The 20,720-nt window shown below is 39.3% G+C and overlaps 1 protein-coding gene across 5 annotated transcripts in view; it reads right to left on the bottom strand.

The window, feature by feature from the left end:
- Nucleotides 1-20,720, bottom strand: part of FILIP1 (filamin A interacting protein 1) — a 193,866-nt gene that overhangs the window by 60,798 nt on the left and 112,348 nt on the right. For all 5 annotated transcript variants that reach the window (XM_014868640.3, XM_014868639.3, XM_014868638.3 and 2 more), the window contains one exon: nt 3,113-3,286. In XM_014868640.3, coding sequence (XP_014724126.1) covers nt 3,113-3,286 — 174 coding nt within the window. The remainder of the gene's footprint in view (nt 1-3,112; nt 3,287-20,720) is intronic.

A 20,720-nucleotide genomic window follows, 5' to 3' on the forward strand; every position in this document is an offset into this window, starting at 1 on the left:
TCCTGGGTAACAAGAATTTGATTATTAAAAGACCAAAAATCACTAGATGGTGGAAGATAAATCTTTTCTCCTTCTAGCACTCTATTTCTATTTCACAAAGCAGGACTTCACCATTTTGCCAGTATTAGGAAGAGTAGCTTCTGTCTTTCTCTCTACCTCCTCACTCACTCCTCCCCAAGGGAGGGATAACTCTTCAGATTGTTGAGTTGAGGGGAGAAGGGAACCGGTAAGCATGGCCAGCTTAGCCAATTCCAAAAGGACAACCCACAGGGTGGGTGTTTTCTGCTCTGCTCCTCCATCCAGGCAGTGATTCTGGGTGAGTGTGCGTGCTCTGCAGACCTTCTTCTCCCTCGAGGGGTCATCCCAAGCTCTGACTTGGAGAAAAGAATGAGGAAACCCAAATGGTACCATTCATCCAAACTGAGCTCTCCAATCCAGGTGGTTATAGTAATAACACGTAACTGATATTTCGACCTCCATATGTCTTTTACTCCTAAAATCCCTCCAAGTTTGGAACTAATTAGGGGTGTTAGCAATTATCACCCTCAAATTCCAGAAAATACTAATGGCTAATATTTGTTGAGTACCTAGGAAGTACCAGACACTGTATTAGGAGTTTTACAGGCATTGCTTCATTTCACATTTCATTGCTTCAAACACAACTCTGAGATGTGCACTGTTGTTACTCCCACCTGGCAGATAAGGAAACTGAGGCATAAAGAGCTGAAGTGACTTGCCCAAAGCCACATGTAACCGTGGATCTCAGACATGAAAGTGGATCCAGCCTATTGACTGCATCCTATCATATAATCATCTCTTAACATTTTAGGAAAAGATGCGAACAGAGCTTCAGTTTATCCTCGTTGCAGAAATTAGGAAACTATGGGACTGTCAGTCTGTTGTGAATATTGTCTAAAGCAAACCTCGTCAGAGATGTCAAACTGAGCTACTGCAAAGGCTTGACCTAAGTTAAAAGTTAAATGATAATAAATTGTTCAGACTTTTAATTTCTGTGTTCTTTCATTTATGATACAGTCATGCACCGTCTAACAACGTTTTGGTCAACAACAGACTGCGTACACAACAGTGGTCCCCTAAGATTATGTCGACGAAAATAATCCATAACCAATCTATAAATGAAAATTTGTGTGAGTTTATTCTTAGCTAAAATGTGAGGACCATGGCCCAGGGCCTTTCTTCCCGAAGGAAGAAAGGGCACCAAAGAAGTGGGGTGCACAGGTGGTTATATACCCCCAAACAGGACGTTTCACATATAATTGAAATGTCCCTTTTACAATAGTTGCAAGACTGCTCTGTTGGCACAGCAATTGATGGAAACAACAGGTAGGTCTGCTGTCTTGGTGGACACAGCAGGGTGGCAGGTCTGTTGTCTCAAGCTGGGTGGTCACAGGTGAGCGCAGCAGTCCGTTCCTAGCCTAAGGAAAGATGCTTATCCTTAAGGAAATGCCAATGTAGCGGGAAGTTGCACCTTTATCTTAAGGCCATTTGTTCTTGCCATAGGAAATGTTTAAAGCAGATATACAGTGCGTGCTCAACAGCCACAGTCAGGCCCTTTTGGAAAAAACTAAGTCAGGCTGAATTAGGTTTATACCAAATGGCTTCCTCATATACTCCAATACATCCTATTGCTTGCCATTTCTATTTGTCAATCAGTACCATATAGACCAGGTGTGTAGTAGGCTGTGTATGGCTGTACCATTTAGGTTTGTGTAAGTACAGGAGGGGAGGAAGAAATTTTCCTCTACCCTTCTAGGTTCTTCTGGCTGGCCTAAGAATCAAATTGACCTAAGACACATTAACAGGAGAAAAACAAAAATTTAACAACATGTGTACATGAAAGAAACCAAGGAAAACTGAGAAACTCACCAAAATGGCTGAAGCCCTCACCTCAAAGACCATCCACAGCTAAAGACAAAAGAAGATGTTGGGGGTGGGGAGAGTCAGGGACTTCAAAGGGAAGGAAGGCAATTCACAGGGAGGAGAAAAGGAGCAAACGTTTGGAAAATAAGTGTTTGGCCACAGAAACAGAAGACACAGAGGGGAGCCCAGCAAACAGGCTTTTCTGGGTTGCTCCCTGTCCACCACCCGGTTCATGTGATGCTAAGCTGACAGCTGCTTCCTGAGACAGGTTCTTTTATCTGAATTCTTTTAGGCAGTTAAAGAGGAGTAACAAGGAAAACTTTCTGAGTCTTTTCTTCCTTAAAAAAACCTGCCTAAAATAATCCTCATGTTAAAGAGACACATTTTGAAGCGGCAAATTTTATTCCCCTTCAGCACACTCTATGATGTTTACACAATGATGAAACTGCCTAACAATGCACTTCTCAGAATGCATCCTCATCTTTAAGTGACACGTGACTGCATCTGTGAATTTTTTTACGTGAATTTTGAAGAGTCAATATGGCTAGATTCATCAACTGGTTCCCTAATTCAGCATCGAATTTCTACTACAATGTGTGTGTATTTTTTACATGTAGTATCATAGGTAATTAATAACAGTAGTCAATAGTTCCTAATACAATCTGACATAAAAATGACGAGATCTAGCCCTATTAGACCTCTTTTCTCCTTAAAGAATTGTCCTAAGCATTCTGTTGGAATTTTGCCTCAACCACTGTATTTTAGCTATTCACGTGAGACCATTTTAATTATGACAGAGTCTATAAGATACCAAAACACAGTGGTTATCTAACCATAAATATTAATCATAAAATCAATTTTTAATTTTAGGTTACCAATTTGATAATAATCCTGACTACTCAATGCTAAAACCGATAAGCACTTCGAATTTTTACACGTCATCTCTTAGAGAAGTAAAAGAATAACAGACTGCAAAAGCATGTAACTGTCATAATCCCAGGAGAAATACATTTCAGGCTGTAAGTAATATTTAAGGAAAAGCTTCTAGAATTCTTATCATTGAAATATATGCACTATAATTCATGAGTTATTTAATTACACTTTAATTCTATATTAGTGAATCATAAAAATTTTACCCTTAAAAAAATGTGAAAGCATGTAAAATGGAAGAATGCAAAGCTATCACTCTGATGTTCCCTTTTAGGGGGACTTCTTGGTGTCATAGTTTTACCTCTGAGATTGGTTTCTCATAGACATCTTCTCCTATGGACTTCTCCTGGGCTAGGATGGCATCTCGGTGCAGGACCCGCAGCACTTTCTCTGGCTCTGCAGACCCGTAATGAGCCTCCAGAACTTCAGGCTTGGTTTTCTCCGTCTTCAGCATGTGGATTACATCTTCCCTGGCCTGTGGCGGAAAGTGCAGCGAGGTCAGATGGTTGACAACATAAATTACATGCCAGGCTCACGAATCGACACAGAGCTTGTTGAATACATCCGCATCTCTTCAGGGCTATTGGCAAATTCACTGGGTGTTCTGTTCTTATTTTTTACCAAAAGCAGATTGGGAAGCAGACACTCTGCTTCAGGTTGCTAGGAAGCAGGCAAGCAGAAAAAGGGTTTGTGCTAATATTAACTACATAAAAATTGCTTTATCTAAGAGGTGATGATTCTGAGATGGGGTAGGACTGCTCCTGGGGTACTTACCCCGTTGCAGTGCACATAAGGTCAGTGACTCTAGTTTTTATTTAGGCTCTCAATGTAGCGTTCAAATCTGCTTTAAAATAAAACCCTGCCCTCCCTGTCCTCTTTATAACTCTATGTGTAATTAACAAAAACAGCCTTTATTTAGTGATTTCCTGTTTCCCACCAAGTGATTCATTCTGCACAGAAACACATGGTTGGAAACTCACATGGTGCTGGGTTGGGCATTTCAATCTAATGTATCCACACTGAAGGTGAAATTTAACCCCTTTAGTATACAGACTGCTGCTCAGATGAGTCAGGTTGGTGGGGTCACAGATGTTCTGTTGGTTTCTTAGCAAAACTTTAGCCTCTTGTTGAAGCCCTTCAGAAAACCACATAATTACAGGTTTTCTGTCTTATTGACTATGGTCCACATCACAATGCAAATTCATCCGGATGTATCTTCTACTGCTTAGTAGTGATGATCTTTCTAATTACAATGGAGCTGACATTTGCTAAATGTGCTCCCATCTGGTCACATACAGGTTTTTCCAGTAAAGGAGATGAGTATGAAGTATCCTGACTTCTTTCCAACTTGTACTAAAGAACAAACTGGTCGTCAAAAGAGTTTCAGTCTGCAACAATGTAATAGTTTTCCCCTGTGTTATGCAAACTGTGGGTTTGAAATTATAAATCTGGCTCATTATCATGGTATTCTAAACATGGGAGCCAACTAGTTAGCCCTGAGATAGAACCATTATAAAGTTTGTCTTTCTTGAGATTTCTCACTTTTATTGCTTTTTCATAGTCTCCAAATTAATCTAATTCAGATGGCTAAAAACTAACTTATTACAGAAACGTCAATGGACTGGAATTTGCAGATTTTTCCCATGTTGTCTCTGCCACATATATATGTGCTCATTTCAAGACAAAAATGGAAAATATTAATTTTGAAGAAGCTAGTGGTTTGGAATTAGTGAGAAAGTTAAAGTCAGAAAATAGTTTAATGGAAAGGCAGTGTGTCTCCAAGCAGGGTGAAAAGACAGTACAGATGCAGTGTCAGGCTAGCTCGTACTGTTGCTTTGTGCAAATTAGTAAAAGGAGCTCACTTCGTCCAGGAGATACAGCCGTGAGTCAGAGTGCAGATTGCCTAGCAAGCAAAGAGTGGGCTATAATTTCAGGCTCTACTTATCCCTTCTGCCAGGCACCTCTGTGCAAGGCATAACTCCATACCTGTGTATGGTGGCCCTGTACTGAAGGAGCCTAAGGTATGTCAATTGTTACTGGTCTTCAGGCAGGAAGCACTCCCTGTGTTCATTTACACAGGTGAATGTACATGGCCCCTTCTAAAATAATGCTTCTCAGATCTGACTGCATTGGCATCACCTGGGGACTTAGAAAAGCCCAGCGCCCACGCCATCCCAGACCAGTAACACCCAAGTCTTCAGGAGAAGGAAATTTTAAAACTCCCCGGGTGATTCCAGAGTTAAGAGTACTGTGCCACACTAATAGTCAAGAGGCCTAGCAACCACACTGAACGCAAACCCTTGGCATCAGCAGATCTAAACGTCCCCCTTTCAGTGCGTTTCCTGTCTCCCACGTCTTCATGCACACTTCCTCTTACTGCTCATAGAAGGGCATCATCACCTTACTCCGTCAGATCACTCTCCCAGATGAGGGCAACCTTCTGCTTCGGCCAAAGCTGAAGGAGAAAAAGTAGTTTTGAAAGAAGAAACACAGGGCTGCGAATGTAGTAACGTACGGAACAACAGGAAAGGAAATTTAGAATTGCAGTTGAAAGTGAAAAAATGGTGACAATGGAAGATTGGCGAGCTAGAAGTCTCCGTTAACAGGCTACTGTCTGTTTTCCATTTTTAAGTCAGATGAAGTAAAGTCAGTTTTCTAAAGTTCTCGTTTTAACGTGTGAATTCTAAAGACTTGGAGGGCAGATATAGAAAGTACTGTCTTTTGTGTAATAAACTGAGATGCTAAGTCATCACAAAATGTAAATATTTCAAATCGTCTGTTCCCTGCTCTCTAAAACAGAGTACAGTAGATCTTTAAGAAAAGAGTGGAATAAAAGCAGAACTCAAAATCTTCAGAAAGAAAATCATTACAGAGGCTTAGAAAATAGACTTGATCATATAGCACTTGGGTAGTGGAAAAAAAAAAAATTGAGAGACCAAAAAAAAAATGACTTCGAAGATAGACACTAAAATATTGGGTAGTGAGATTAAAGGCTGTTTTTGTTCTGTTCTATTTGCTTATATATATTTTCTAAATTTTCTACAGTGAATGTGTAATTCATTTTATAAAGAGAAACAAAGCTGTACTTTTATAAAGGAAGAAGAAATACTTCACCATTCCTATTTCACATAAATGAAATAAAGAAAAGCAATGGAACAAAAAGTTCTCTCTTTTTCATGTGCTCAGTGCTGAGGAAGCTGCCTTCATTCTGGCTACAGACAAGCCTGTGCTTAGTGTCTCTGGGGATTAACACAAACGAGGACAGCAAACCCAGACTACCCAAATGTTTATTCGATACTCTGTTTTTGACATTGTCTTGATTCCTTTTAGAATTATTTCAAACACAGCAGTGGAGCCTCACAGAGAGCAGTCGCTGAGCCGAGGAAGTGAACTGAAGATAGGGTGGGGTCGAGAGGACCGGTTTGCCACCCAGTGCTTTCTCCGTTTAGTCACATTCTGACATTCTGACGGGACAGCCGAAGGAATCCCAGCAGAACTGCTTCCATGTGGCATTTCCATAAATGGCATTCTGAAAAAACGTCTGTCCCTAATTGTAGATTAAGGGACAGAAAGAGGCTCTCGAATGAAAACCAAATCAAATAATCTGAGTGCATAAATTGCACTGCTAGTTAGCATAAGTTTATGTGATCTGAGCATAAAGGAAATGAAGTAAATCTTAAAGGTATCAGGCAAGTAAAAGTTTGAATTAAAACATGGACACAAGGGGCCGGCCCAGTGGCGCAGCGGTTAAGTGCACACGTTCCGCTTCTCAGTGGCCTGAGGTTTGCCAGTTCGGATCCCGGGTATGGACATGGCACTGCTTGGCATGCCATGCTGTGGTAGGCGTCCCACATATAAAGTAGAGAAAGATGGGCACGGATGTTAGCTCAGGGCCAGGCTTCCTCAGCAAAAAAACAAAAAGAGGAGGACTGGCAGTAGTTAGCTCAGGGCTAATCTTCCTCAAAAAAAAAAAAAAACAAAAAAAAAAAACCATGGAAACAAAATTCACAGCATGAAATAGTAGAGTGAGCCCAGCTTTGAAGAAACTCAGAATTTGTTTCCAGTCCCAGTTGTGCTGTGTGATTTGTACAAGTTGCTGACATTGTTTTGACCTAATTTTATTGTCTGAAATAGGATTATAATAGCTTTTTTAGACAATTGTTGTTGGGATGAAATCAGATAGAAATACCTCACATCCCTAGTATGGAACTTGGCACACAGTAGGTGCTGAGTCGACAGGGACAGTCCAGCATTAGATGCCTTTTTACTGCATGGGAAGAAAAGGCGTTTTGTAAGGTATAGTTTTCCCTAACAAAATATAACATTTAAGACTGATATAGTTTAACTTTCTAGGAATTTCACAACTCACCCTTAACATTCTTTCAAAAAGGAATTTTTAAACCCTTTCCAAAAGTTATTTAATCCCCCTGACTTAGTTTCCTTGTCTGTAAAGTGGGGACGCCAACCCCTCTACATGGCAGGGACTGTGCAAGGCCCCAACAAGATAATGTAAATAGCTTTTAAAACTGTAAATAGGTAGCTATTTCAGTTTCGGTTTAAAAATATGTAAGTATTGTTGGTATTTATCTTCTTGACCAAATCTTCCTAATTCTCTTAGAAGAAAACAGCTTCTTTTGTTCCAGCTGATGGGAAACGCCTATTTCTTCTCTCGCTAGGAGTGTGCTCATGCTGGAACCGTATGAATTGTGAGGGGCTACGCGTGCTACACACTTCGTTCTGAGTTTAATTACCCTAGACGCTAATTACCAACGAAAAGAGGTTACGGTGACATAACACTGTGCATTACGTATTTTGACCCACACTTTGATCATGAACTCACTAAAAGCTTTTTAATTGCTATAATAATAAGCGTGGAAGGAATATAAGTGTTGCCTTTCAATTGTCGTTATCTACAATCATTCTGTATAGTAAGTCCCTCACTAATATTGTGGTGTTTGTTTAATCAATGGGTTAAGCAAGATGACTATGTGATCGCAGTAAACTTTCCCACTACTTTAAACATATGATTCAGTTGATGTAAATAAGATCCTACATTTGGGGGATAAAAACGCTTTATATCTCCATTTTGAGAACCCAAGTTGGTTTTGTATAAAAGAAAGAAATTCAAAATGTAAGAAGTTCCTGTCCTTGAACATTACTATTTTCACACAAAAGTTTTACCAGAAGCGGTGGTTTAAGTCCTAGGAGGCTGGGGAGCTGCTACGTAGACCACTGCCTTTAAATGTAGGTGAAAGGACTCGGAGGAAGAATGCTTTGAAGAGGACTCTAGAAAGGTAGAGAAAGCGGATCAGAGGAGGAAGAGACAATAAAAATGTTCAATTTATTTAGTCCTGATGATGCAGGAGAGTAAATATGAGATTAGGATATAGAAACAGACACAGAGGGATCACATCCTTCTCGTCCATCCAACATGGTTCTTCTTTGCGCCAGAGGAGGCAGATGAGCCCAAGAACAGACATCTCCAGAGAACTGAAACTACTCCAGGTGGAGCAGGGGGGTTGTCTCAATCAACAGAAGGAGCTGTTTCAAAACATGTGGGGGCAGCAAAGAGCTGCGCTGCAAAGCCCGGGCCAACAGGTGAGTGTGTGATTCATGCTACAAAGTCACAGGAGGGTATCTGGGCTCTCCTGGAAGAGCAGGGAGCCGTGGGGACAGGATAAGAGACAGGACAGGTGGAGCCCACACAGGTGGCATAGTTCAAAAGAGGGCTGAATTCAAGCATTCATTCAATAAATATTTGTGCACATTTTCTTTGTGCAATGCATTACAGTCAGTATTGGAGGTAGAACTGCATTCTCAGAGATTAATCTTGAAGGATATAGACAAACAATTGAAAGCCATTTACAATATAACTTGATAAGCCTTAGGATGGAGGAGACACAGGGGGCTAAGAGCTTTATCTAGAAGAACGCTTGACTTGAATCTGAGCCAATGGAGGAAGCACCCTGGAGGAAGTGACCCTAAATCTCCCAATGAGGACTGGAGCCAGAGAAAGAGGGCAGGGCTTAGAGAGAAAGTGTTCTAGGCCAGAAGACAACCTCACCAAAGGCCAAGCAGATTTAGATGCGCGGGCTGGGGCAATATGAGGCTGGAGTGATAAACAATGGACAACTCAGGCAAAGCCTTGGAAACGAGGCGGTGAGTTTGCATTTTATCATGGAACAGCAAGAAGCCTTGGAATCTTTCAGCAGAAGGACAGTGACACAGATTTGTGTGTGGAAAGATCATTCATCTGCTGTGTTAAAAACATAGAAATTCTGAATCAGCAGGCTTGTTGGTGTAACCCAGGAATCGCTATTTAAAATACCTCTGCAGGTGATTCTAAAGTGCAGCCACACTTAGGAACCACGGCGTTAGGGCAGATCAACAGATTCAGCATTAAAAGCACTGAAATGGCTACTGTGTTAGCTCCCGGCTCCCGGCAGGGTTGTCTGATTCCCAGGGACTTGCTGGCCCTCAGGTTTCCCAGTGTTCTCAGTTCCAGTGACCCTTCTTCAGCAAGGAATCCTGGTCACTTCAGACCAGCAGCCTAAACCAGAAGGGTCCCTGGAAATTATTGGAAGTGATTGCCACTTCTGGGCAAATGAGTGTAACCAACTGTCCCAGTTTTTCTGGGACTAAGAAGAGCAGGGGCCTGTGAAGCTGAACTTTTGAAAATCATACTGGGGCAAGCACCAAGCACCCAGGAGACTGGATGTCCCAAAATGTCCAGGGAAGCCAGAGTGGACATACTATACTCAGGAACTGAATTTTATTGACAGCGTTTCCAAAATTTAGCTTTCTTTAAAGACAAAATGACATTATTGATGATTATGCCTGGTGACAATTTTAAATATTTTTTTAAACTTGTGGGATTTAAAAACATTTTTTTATTGAGTTAATGATAGGTTACAATCTTGTGACATTTCAGTTGTACATTATTGTCTGTCAGTCGTGTTGTAGGTGCACCACTTCACCCTTTGTGCCCACCCCCAATCCCCCTTTTTCCCCTGGTAGCCACTAATCTGTTCTTTGTGCACATGTTTAAATTCCTCATATGAGTGGAGTCATACAGAGATTGTCCTTCTCTATCTGGATTATTTTACTTAACATAATTCCCTCAAGGTCCATCCATGTTGTTGCAGATGGGATGATTTTGTTCTTTTTTATGGCTGAATAGTATTCCATTGTGTATATATACCACATTCTTCTTTATCCAATCACCTGTTGATGGGCATTTAGGTTGCTTCCACATCTTGATTATTGTAAATAATGCTGCAGTGAACATTGGGGTGCATGGGACTTTTGGAATTGCTGACTTCAAGATCTTTGGATAGATACCCAGTAGTGAGATAGCTGGGTCATATGGTAGCTCTATTTTTAATTTTTTGAGGAATCTCCATTCTGTTTTCCATAGTGGCTGCACCAGTTTGCATTCCGACCAGCAGTGTATGAGGGTTCCTTTTTCTCCACAACCTCTCCAACATTTGTTACTATTTGTTTTCATGATTTTTGTCATTCTAATGCATGTAAGGTGATATCTTAGTGTAGTTTTGATTTGGGTTTCTCTGATGCACAGCGATGATGAACATCTTTTCATATCCCTATTGGCCATCCATATATCTTCTTTGGAGAAATGTCTGTTCATGTCTCCTGCCCATTTTTTGATTGGGTTGTTTAATTTTTTGTTGTTGAGTTGTGTGAGTTCTTTATATATTATGGAGATTAAGCCTTTGTTGGATATATGACTTGCAAATATTTTTTCACAGTTAGTGGGTTGTTTTTTGTTTCAATCCTGTTTTCATTTGCCTTGAAGAAGCTCTTTAGTCCAATGAAGTACCATTTGTTTATTCTTTCCATTGTTTCCCTTCTCTGAGAAGACATGGTGTCCAAAAAGATCCTTTTAATACTGATGTCAAAGAGTGTACTGCCTACATTTTCTTCTAGAAGCCTTATGGTTTCAGGCCTCAGCTTTAGGTCTTTGATCCATTTTGAGTTTATTTTGGTGAATGGTGAGAAAGAATGGTCAATTTTTATTCTTTTACATGTGGCTTTCCAGTTTTCCCAGCACCATTTGTTGAAAAGACTTTCTTTTCTCCATTGTATGCCCTCAGCTCCTTTGTCGAAGATTAGCTGTTCATAGATGTGTGGTTTTATTTCTGGGCTTTCAATTCTGTTCCATTGATCCGTGCACCTGGTTTTGTATCAGTACCATGCTGTTTTGATGACTGTAGCTTTGTAGTATGTTTTGAAGTCAGGGATTGTGATGCCTCCCATTTTGTTCTTTTTTCTCAGGATTGCTTTAGCAATTCAGGGTCTTTTGTTGCCCCATATGAATTTTAGGATTCTTTGTTCTATTTCTGTAAAGAGTTTTCATTGGGATTCTGATTGGGATGGCGTTGAATCTGTAGATTGCTTTAGGTAGAATGGACATTTCAACTATGTTTATTCTTCCAATCCATGTACATGGAATGTCTTTCCATCTCTTTACATTATCATCCATTTGTTTCAGAAAAGCCTTGTAATTTTCATTGTATAAGTCTTTCACTTCCTTAGTTAAATTCACCCCGAGGTATTTTATTCTTTTTGTTGCAATTGTGAATGGTATTGTGTTCTCGAGTTCTTTTTCTGTTAGTTCGTTATTAGAGTATAGAAATGCTACTAACTTATGTAAATTGATTTTATACCCTGCAACTTTGCTGTAGTTGTTGATTACTTCTAAAATTTTCCAATGGATTCTTTGGGGTTTTCTATATATAAGATCATGTTGTCTGCAAACAGCGAGAGTTTCACTTCTTCCTTCCCTATTGGATTCCTTTTATTCCTTTTTCTTGCCTGATTGCTCTGGCCAGGACCTCCAGTACTATGTTACATAAGAGTAGTGATAGAGGGCATCCTTGTCTCATTCCTGTTTTCAGGGGGATGGTGCTCAGTTTTTGCCCATTGAGTATGATGTTGGCTATGGGTTTGTCGTATATGGCCTTTATTATGTTGAGGTAGTTTCCTTCTATCCCCATTTAGTTCAGAGTTTTTATCATAAATGGCTGTTGGATCTTGTCAAATGCTTTCTCTGCATCTATTGAGATGATCATGTGGTTTTTATTCCTCAGTTTGTTGATGTAGTGTATCACGTTGATTGATTTGTGGATGTTGAACCATCCCTGTGTCCCTGGTATGAATCCCACTTGATCATGATGTATGATTCTTTTGATGAATTGCTGAATTCTGGTTGCCAACATTTTGTTGAGAATTGTTGCATCTATGTTCATCAGTGATATTGGCCTGTAGTTCTCCTTTTTCGTGGTGTCCTTGTCAGGCTTTGGTATCAGCGTGATCTTGGCCTCATAGAATGTGTTAGGAAGTGTTCCATCTTCCCTAATGTTTTGGAATAGCTTGAAAAGGATAGGTATTAAATCCTCTCTGAAAGTTTGGAAGAATTCCCCAGGAAAGCCATCTGGTCCTGGGGTTTTATTCTTTGGGATGTTTTTGATTGCTGTTTCAATCTCTTTCCTTGTGATTGGTCTGTCCAAATTGTTGGCTTCTTCTTGACTAAGCTTTGGGAGATTGTAGGAGTTCAAGAATTTATCCATTTTCTCTAGGTTATCCATTTTGCTGGCATATAGTTTTTCATATTATTCTCTTATAATCTGTTGTATTTCTGTGGAGTCTGTTGTTATTTCTCCTCTTTCATTTCTGATTTTGTTTATTTGAGCTTTCTCTCTTTTTTTCTTTGTAAGTCTGGCTAGGGGTTTGTCAATTTTATTTATCTTCTCAAAGAACCAGCTCTCTGTTTCATTGATCCTTTCTACTGCCTTTTTTGTTTCAATAGCATTTATTTCTGCTCAGATTTTTATTATTTCTGTCCTTCTCCTGACTTTGGGCTTTGTTTGTTCTTCTTTCTCTACTTCAGTTAGGTGTAGTTTAAGATTGCTTATTTGGGATTTTTCTTGTTTGTTAAGATGTGGCTGTATTGTGATGAATTTTCCTCTTAATACAGCTTTTGCTGTATCCCATACGAATTGGTATGGCATGTAATCATTTTCATTTGTCTCCAGGTATTTTTTTATTTCTTCCTTAATTTCTTCAATGATCCATTGCTTGTTCAGTAGTGTGTTGTTTAGTCTCCACATCTTTGTGCCTTTCTCAGCTTTTTTCTTGTAATTAATTTCTAGCTTTATAGCATTATGATTGGAGAAGATGCTTGTTATTATTTCAATTTTCTTAAATTTGTAGAGGCTTGCCTTGTTTCCCAACATATGGTCTATCCTTGAGAATGTTCCACGTGCACTTGAGAAGAACATGTATTCTGCTGTTTTTGGATGGAGTGTTCCATATGTGTGTATTAAGTCCAGCTGTTTTAGCTTTTCGTTTAGCTCCACTGTTTCTTTGTTGATTTTCTGTCTGGATGATCTGTCCATTGATGAGAGTGGGGTGTTGAGGTCCCCTACTATTACTGTGTTATTTTTGATATCTTCCTTTAGGTTTGTTAATAGTTGCTATATGAACTTTGATGCTTCTGTGTTGGGTGCATAGATGTTTATAAGCGTTATTTCTTCTTGATGAAGTGTCCCTTTGATCATTATATATTGGCCCTCTATGACTCTCTTTACCTGCCTTATCTTGAAGTCTATTTTGTCTGAGATAAGTATTGTGACACCTGCTTTCTTTTGTTTGCTATTAGCTTGAAGTATTGTCCCCCACCCCTTCACTCTGAGCCTGTGTTTGTCCTTGGAGCTGAGGTGTGTTTCCTGGAGGCAACAAATTGTTGGCTCTTGTTCTTTAATCCATTTTGCCACTCTGTGTCTTTTTATTGGAGAGTTCAATCTGTTTACATTGAGGGTGAGTATTGATGCATGAGGGCTTCATGCTGTCATTCTGTTTCTCGTTTTCCAGTTTTCCTGTGTTTCCTTTGTTTCTTGTCCTGTGTTCTTGTCCTTGGCCTACCCATTGACTTCTGCAATTTCTTATGCTGGGTTTCTTATATTTTTCCTTATTTATGTTTTGTGTCTCTGTTCTGCTTTTTAGTTTAGTGGCTACCCTGAAGTTTGTATTCAGAATCTCGTGTATAACATAGTCCATTTTCTGGTTGTCTCTTACTTACTTAGCCTAGACTGTTTCAGTCCCTTTCCTCCTCCCCTCCTAAATTATTATTTTCATCTCTTATTCCAACTTGTGTTGTGAGTTTGTGGTTAGAGTAATAAGATTGTCTTTGCTTTGGTGATTTACTTCCCTTTATCCTAATGCTATAGTTGAATGTTTGCTATCATATTCCAATTATATCTGTTTGTCTCTCTACTCTGTGTTTTGTGACCCCTTTCTCCCTTTTTTTGTTTTTTCAGGTATGAGAGCCTTCTTGAGGATTTCTTGTAGTGGAGGTCTTGTGACTACAAAGTCCATTAGCTTTTGTTTGTCTGGAAAAGATTTAATTTTTCCCTCATATCTGAAGGATATTTTTGCTGGATAGAATATTCTTGGCTGAAGATTTTTATCCTTTAAAGTTTTCAATATGTCACTCCAATCTCTCCTAGCTTGTAAGCTTTCTGTAGAGAAATCCACTGAAAGAACTGATAGGGGTTCCTTTGTAGGTTATTTTCTTCTGCTTTGCTGCCCTGAGTATTCTTTCTTTGTCATTCCTTTTTGCCATTTTTACTACTATATGCCTTGCAGTAGGTCTTTTTATGTTGACAAATCTAGGAGATCTGAAAGCTTCCTCCCCACACATTTCTCTCTCAATCCCTAGATTTGGGAAGTTCTCTTCTATTATTTCGTTGAGCACACTTTCTACTCCATTTTCCTTTTCCACACCCTCAGGAATTCTGATAATTCTTAAGTTGCATTTTCTCTTTGAGTCAGCTATTTCTCTGAGATTTTCTTCAGTTTTTTAAATTCTTAGTTCTCTTTCTTCCTCTGTCTGGAGCCATTCAGCCTGTCTATCTTCCATTATGCTAATTTTCTCCTCTATTGTGTCTACACGGGCATTCAGGGAATCCATATTCTGTTTTATCTGATCCATTGTACTTTTCATCTCTAGTATTTCTGATTGATTCTTCTTTATAATTTCAGTCTCTTTTGTGAAGTAACTGCAGAACTCCTTGACTTGTTTGTCTATTTTTCCCTTTACCTCATTGAATACTTTGATGATAGCTATTTTGAACTCATCTTCACTTAGTTTACCTATTTCCAAGTCCTCAAGACATACTTCTGTGTCTTTATTGTTTTCCTTCTGGTCTGTAGCTTTTATAAATTGCTGGATGGTAGAGGAGCGGTTTTTGCGCATGATGGTAGTATTCAGTTGCAGTTACAGCCTGTCGCCACTAGATGGGGGTTGAGAGCCACACATTCTGAGCCCTCTGCCTTCAGCTGCAATGGTGGAGCACAGCGTGGGTTGGGGGAGGAGGGGCACTTTCTCTTGCACGCTGACCTGGATTTGAGTCAGCTCTCACTCTCTGGTCTCCTGGGGCCCTGGCTTGCTGGGGTTCCCCCATGCAAAAGCTTTCCTCTGTTAGAGGGTTTCCACTGCACGGCGGTGGGAGTCCTGGATGACCCCAGATGCACGGCCCCTCCCCTGCTCCCTCCTGCACCCACAGCAGTGATCCCAGTCTCTACGGGAGGGAGTGAAGATCTCTCCTACCCTGTTCTAGCTCCTCCAAGGGTGGCTCCAGCCTCTCTGCCTTCTGTCGCCTGGCTGCTGTGGGTCTCTGATGACTTCTGTTATTAGGATTTTTTTTGGTTGGAAAGCAGTTGCTCTTTTTGGTTGTAATTTGGAGGGGAGATAGTCCCGGGTGAGCTCACACCGCCATGTTGCTGGCATCACTCGGGATTTTTTAATCTTTAGGAAAAAGGCCATAAAGAGTATGAAAGAATGTTTAGTTCTTATGCCCATGTGACATAGCTTTTTCCACACTTCTAAAATGGGTATGTGTACAACTTTGGGAGGACAGGGTGGAATCAAAATGAGTCTTGGAGCCTCCAGTTAAACATGGAGCATCCTTCTGAAGCACTCAGATTACTTAAAGACTTGGGAGTAGGTGATAAATAGTTTAAAACTCTTTCAAAACACATTAATACAATTTAAAAATTCACTTGTATGTTTAGGACAAAACACAAGACTTAAGAAACATTTGCTTGGGACAGATTTTTAGACGATGCAACCACAATCCCCAGCATGGTGATCCACTCCTTTAGGTTGAGAGGGAGCATGTTCAGTGGGAAGTTTGAGAAGCCCGCCCTTACCTACTGACACTGCACACCTCAAACAAGGCACTCCCTGCCAAGAGCTGCTGACCTTAAATGGGGGATGCATTTTGAGGAAAGAGTAAATCTACTTCTATGCTTATGGAAGAATCAGAATGTCACAATTCCTGAAAACTATCACTTCTTTATATGATTTAGTTAACTACCTAAATATGGTCCTATTGCTTCAGTGAACCAAGGAGCCCTAGAAAAAAATGGTCCTGCAAGATCGATGCATCCCCATTCTGTGAATGCTTTCCCATTCTGGGAACTCAACTCAAGATCCTGTCTCTATTTAAATATGGTAATCTTTTAGTTTCCTTGTCTATTTCTTTCTTAGGTTGTGAGCTGCTTTGGGGACAGGGACTGTGTATAGAGTATCTACTAAGAGTGCCTGCCCACATTCTAGGCACTTGGTAAATATTTGTTGAAATAAATAAAAGTAAAATTAAGTGATGTGAAGTCAGAGAGGCATAAACTGAAACTAAAAATCTCAGAACTACTTAGCCTTGTTTAAAACATCTAAACAATTACATTTTGTCAATTTCTACTCCTTCATCTGACATTCTTGTCTACAATTTAGGAGTCACTTTGTTCTTCTTAAGTTTATTCCAAAAAGAAAATATGTAAACTGAATAAGGAAAAACAGTACATTCCACCAGAATGTTGCAACAGGAATTGGACTATCATTAAAACTCATACAAATTGAATCATGCTATTTACCCTAGCTAGGTAAATATGAATTTTATAAATGTAGTGGAAGAAAAAAAGCTATGTAACTTATAGTGTTATTAGCTATTACTATAGAAAATAAGCCTACTTTTTTCTCCTGAATTTTGGAAAGCAAAGTTAACATGATTAGTAATACAACAACATAAAGAAGAAGATTCAGACACGGTTAGTTTAAAGGGCCATTGGGGCTAAAAATGTGTCTTTTGGTTTCTCTGGAGAAATTTCCCTTCACAACCATAGGGCCAATAGTAGCCTAAAAGTCTCTATATAGCTTGTTCATTAAAGACCATTCCTGTCTAGCACTTCAGACTGAATATCATCCAAAAGAAATCTTTTAGTAAAATATCACAAGCAGGTGCTATTTTTTTCATGTTAAAACTCACTTTTATTATCTCCATGATAGTTTGAATTTTTAAAAGTAAAGTTCTCAAAATTTCAATGATGTTTTTGCATCACTGGAAATGTTTTTGCATTGATGGTTTTGCACCTTTTAGAATGGTCCACCCTAAAATTCATATGGAATTTTAAGGGACCCCAAATAGCCAAAATAATCCTGAAGAAGAACATAGTTGGAGTTCTCACACATTCTGATTTCAAAACTTACTGCAAAGCTACAGTAAACAAAACATTGTGGTACTGGCATGAAGACAGACATACAGACTAGTGGAATCAAATAGAGAGCACACAAATAAACTCTTGTGTATATCGTAAGTGATTTTCAACAAGGGTGCCATGACCCTTCAATGGGGAAAGCACAGTCTTTTCAACAATGATGTTAGGAAAACTGGATACCCACATGCAAAAGAATGAAGCTGGACCCTTACCTTACCCCAGATACAAAAATTAGCTCAAAATGAATCAAAGACCTAAATGCAAGAGCTAAAATTCTTAGAAGAAAACATAGAGAAAAAGTTCATGGCATTAGATTTGGCAGTGATTTCTTGGATACAACACCAAAAGCAAGGGCAACAAAAGGAAAAATAGACAAATTGAACTACATCAAAACTAAAAACATCTGTATAAGGGCAAGCCCAGTGGCACAGGGATTAAGTTTGCATGTTCCGCTTTGGTGGCCTGGGGTTTGCTGGTTTGGATCCCAGGTGCAGACCTGTGCACTGTTTGTCAAGCCATACTGTGGCAGGCATCCCACATATAAAGTAGAGGAAGATGGGCATGGATGTTAGCTCAGGGCCAGTCTTCCTCAGCAAAAAAGAGGAGGGTTGGTGGCAGATGTTAACTCAGAGCTAATCTTAATTTAAAAAAAAGTCTGTATATTGAAGAACACAATCAACAGAGTGAAAAGCAACCCACAGAATGGGAGAAAATACTTGCAAATCATATGTGATAAGAGATTAATATCCAGAATATATAAAGAACTCCTACAAGTCAACACAGAAAAAAAAACCCATGATTTAAAAGTGGGCAAAGCCAGAAATAAAAACACACATCTACAGACAGCTAATCTATGACAAAGGAGCTGAGAACATACAATGGAGAAAGGAAAGTCTCTTCAACAAATGGTGTTGGAGAAAACTGGACAGCCCCATGTAAAAGGATGAAAATAGACCATTCTCTTATGCCATTCACAAAAATAAACTTGAAATGGATCAAAGACTTAAAGGTAGGACATGAAACGATAAGACTTCTCGAAGAAAATATAGGCAGTACACTCTTTGACATCAGTCTTAAAAGGATCTTTTTGGACACCCTGTCTTCTCGGACAAGGGAAACAATAGAAAGAATAAACAAGTGGGACTTCATCAGACTAAAGAGCTCAACAAGGAAAGGGAAAATAGGATTGAAACGAAAAGACAACCCGCCAACTGGGAAAAAATATTTGCAAATCACATGTCCAACAAAGGGTTAATCTCCATAATATATAAAGAACTCACACAACTCAACACCAAAAAAAACAAACAGCCTGATCAAAACTCAAAAGCAAACAGACATTTTTCCAAGAAGATATACAGATGACCAATAGGCACATGAAAAGATGCTCATTATCACTGATCATCAGGGAAATGCAAATCAAGACTACACTAACATATCACCTTACACCTGTTACAATGACTAAAATAACCAAGACAAAAAATAACAAATGTTGGAGACGTTGTGGGGAAATGGAACTCTCATACACTGCTGGTTGGAATGCAAACTGGTGCAGTCACTATGGAAAACAGTATGGAGATTTCTCAAAAGTTATAAACAGAAATGCCATATGACCCAGCCATCCCACTACTGTGTATTTATCCAAAGAACTTGAAATCAGCAATTCAGAGACTCATGCACCCCTATGTTCACTGCAGCATTATTCACAATAGCCAAGACATGGAAGCAACCTAAGTGCCCATCGACTGATGACTGGATAAAGAAGATGTCTTATATGTATATTTCAGCCATTAAAAGAGGATAAAATCGTCCCATTCACAACAACATGGATGGACCTTGAGGGTATTATGTTAAGTGAAATTAGCTAGATAGAGAAAGACAAACTCTGTATGATTCCACTCACATGTGGAAATTAAACATGTAGACAAAGAGAACAGATTAGTGGTTACCAGGGGGAAGGGGGTGAGGGGTGGGCACAAAGATTGAAGGGGCCCACCTATAAAATGACTGACAAATAATAATGTACAACTGAAATTTCACAATGTTGTAAACTATCATAACTGAATAAAAAAAAAGTGGGCAAAGGACTTAGACATTTCTCTAAAGAAGATACACAAATGGCCAACAAGCAGATGAAAAGATGCTCAATATCACTAATCATTAGGGTAATGCAAATCAAAACCACAGTGAGATACGACTTCACACCCATTAGGATGGCTATGATAAAAAAAAGCAAAAAACAAAAACCAGAAAATAACAAGTATTGTCAGGGATATGGAGAAATTGGAATCTTTGTGCGCTGCTGGTGAAAACGTAAGATGATGCAGCCACTATGGAAAACAGTATGGCGGTTCCTCAAAAAATTAAAAATAGAACTACCATATGATTCACCTATCCCATTTCTGGGTAATACCCAAAAGAATTGAAAGCAGGGACACTCATGTTCATGGCACCATTATTCACAGTAGCCAAAAGATAGAAGCAACCCAAGTGTCCACTGACAGATGAATGGATAAACAAAATTTGGTATACTCATATAATGCAACATAATTCAGCCTTAAAAAGGGAGGAAATTCTGACACATGCTACAACGTGGATGAACCTTGAAGACACTATATTAAGAGAAATGAGCCTGTCACAAAAGGACAAATACTATATGATTTCACTTATATGGGGTACTTAGAATAGTCAAATTCATAGAGACAGAAGGAGAATGGTAGTTGTCAAGGGCAGCGGGGCAAGGAGGACCGAGAGTTAGTGCACAATGGGTACAGAGTTTCAGGTTTGGAAGATGAAAAAAGTTCTAGAGATGGATGGTGATGTCGTTGGACAAGGTCAATGCCAATGAACCATTCAAAAATGGCTAAAATGGTAAATTTTATGTTAAGTATATTTTACCACGATTTTTTAAAAAGTAAAAGTATCTTGTTCACCTCCCAAAAAAGTCAAATAAAAAAAGGAAAGAAAAATCATCCCCCATTCTTTATCTAGCAATAACCACTTTAAAAAAAAAAAAGTAAAATTCTATGTAATGAATTATAAAAGTCCAGTTACATTTTCCTTGAGATAAGTGAGCTGAATGCCACAGTCACCATGGATTTAAACCTAGTTTTATTACTTGTGTGGTGGTATTCTTTTCCCTTTTTCTACACAATGGGCTATTAATACTACAATAACTGTTATGTCCTGGGTTAGAAATTAGATCAGATCACGGGTGCCCCCACGCAGTGCTCTGACTCTGTGTTGCATAATTTCTTAAATTCCAAAATACCATAGGCTTTTTGTCGTGGGTTAATGAAGACCTTGGGCAGAGCCCTTACACTGCCCACCCCTAG

The sequence above is a fragment of the Equus asinus genome, chromosome 24 (genome assembly GCF_041296235.1).
Source record: "Equus asinus isolate D_3611 breed Donkey chromosome 24, EquAss-T2T_v2, whole genome shotgun sequence".
Classification (NCBI taxonomy): Eukaryota; Metazoa; Chordata; class Mammalia; order Perissodactyla; family Equidae; genus Equus; species Equus asinus.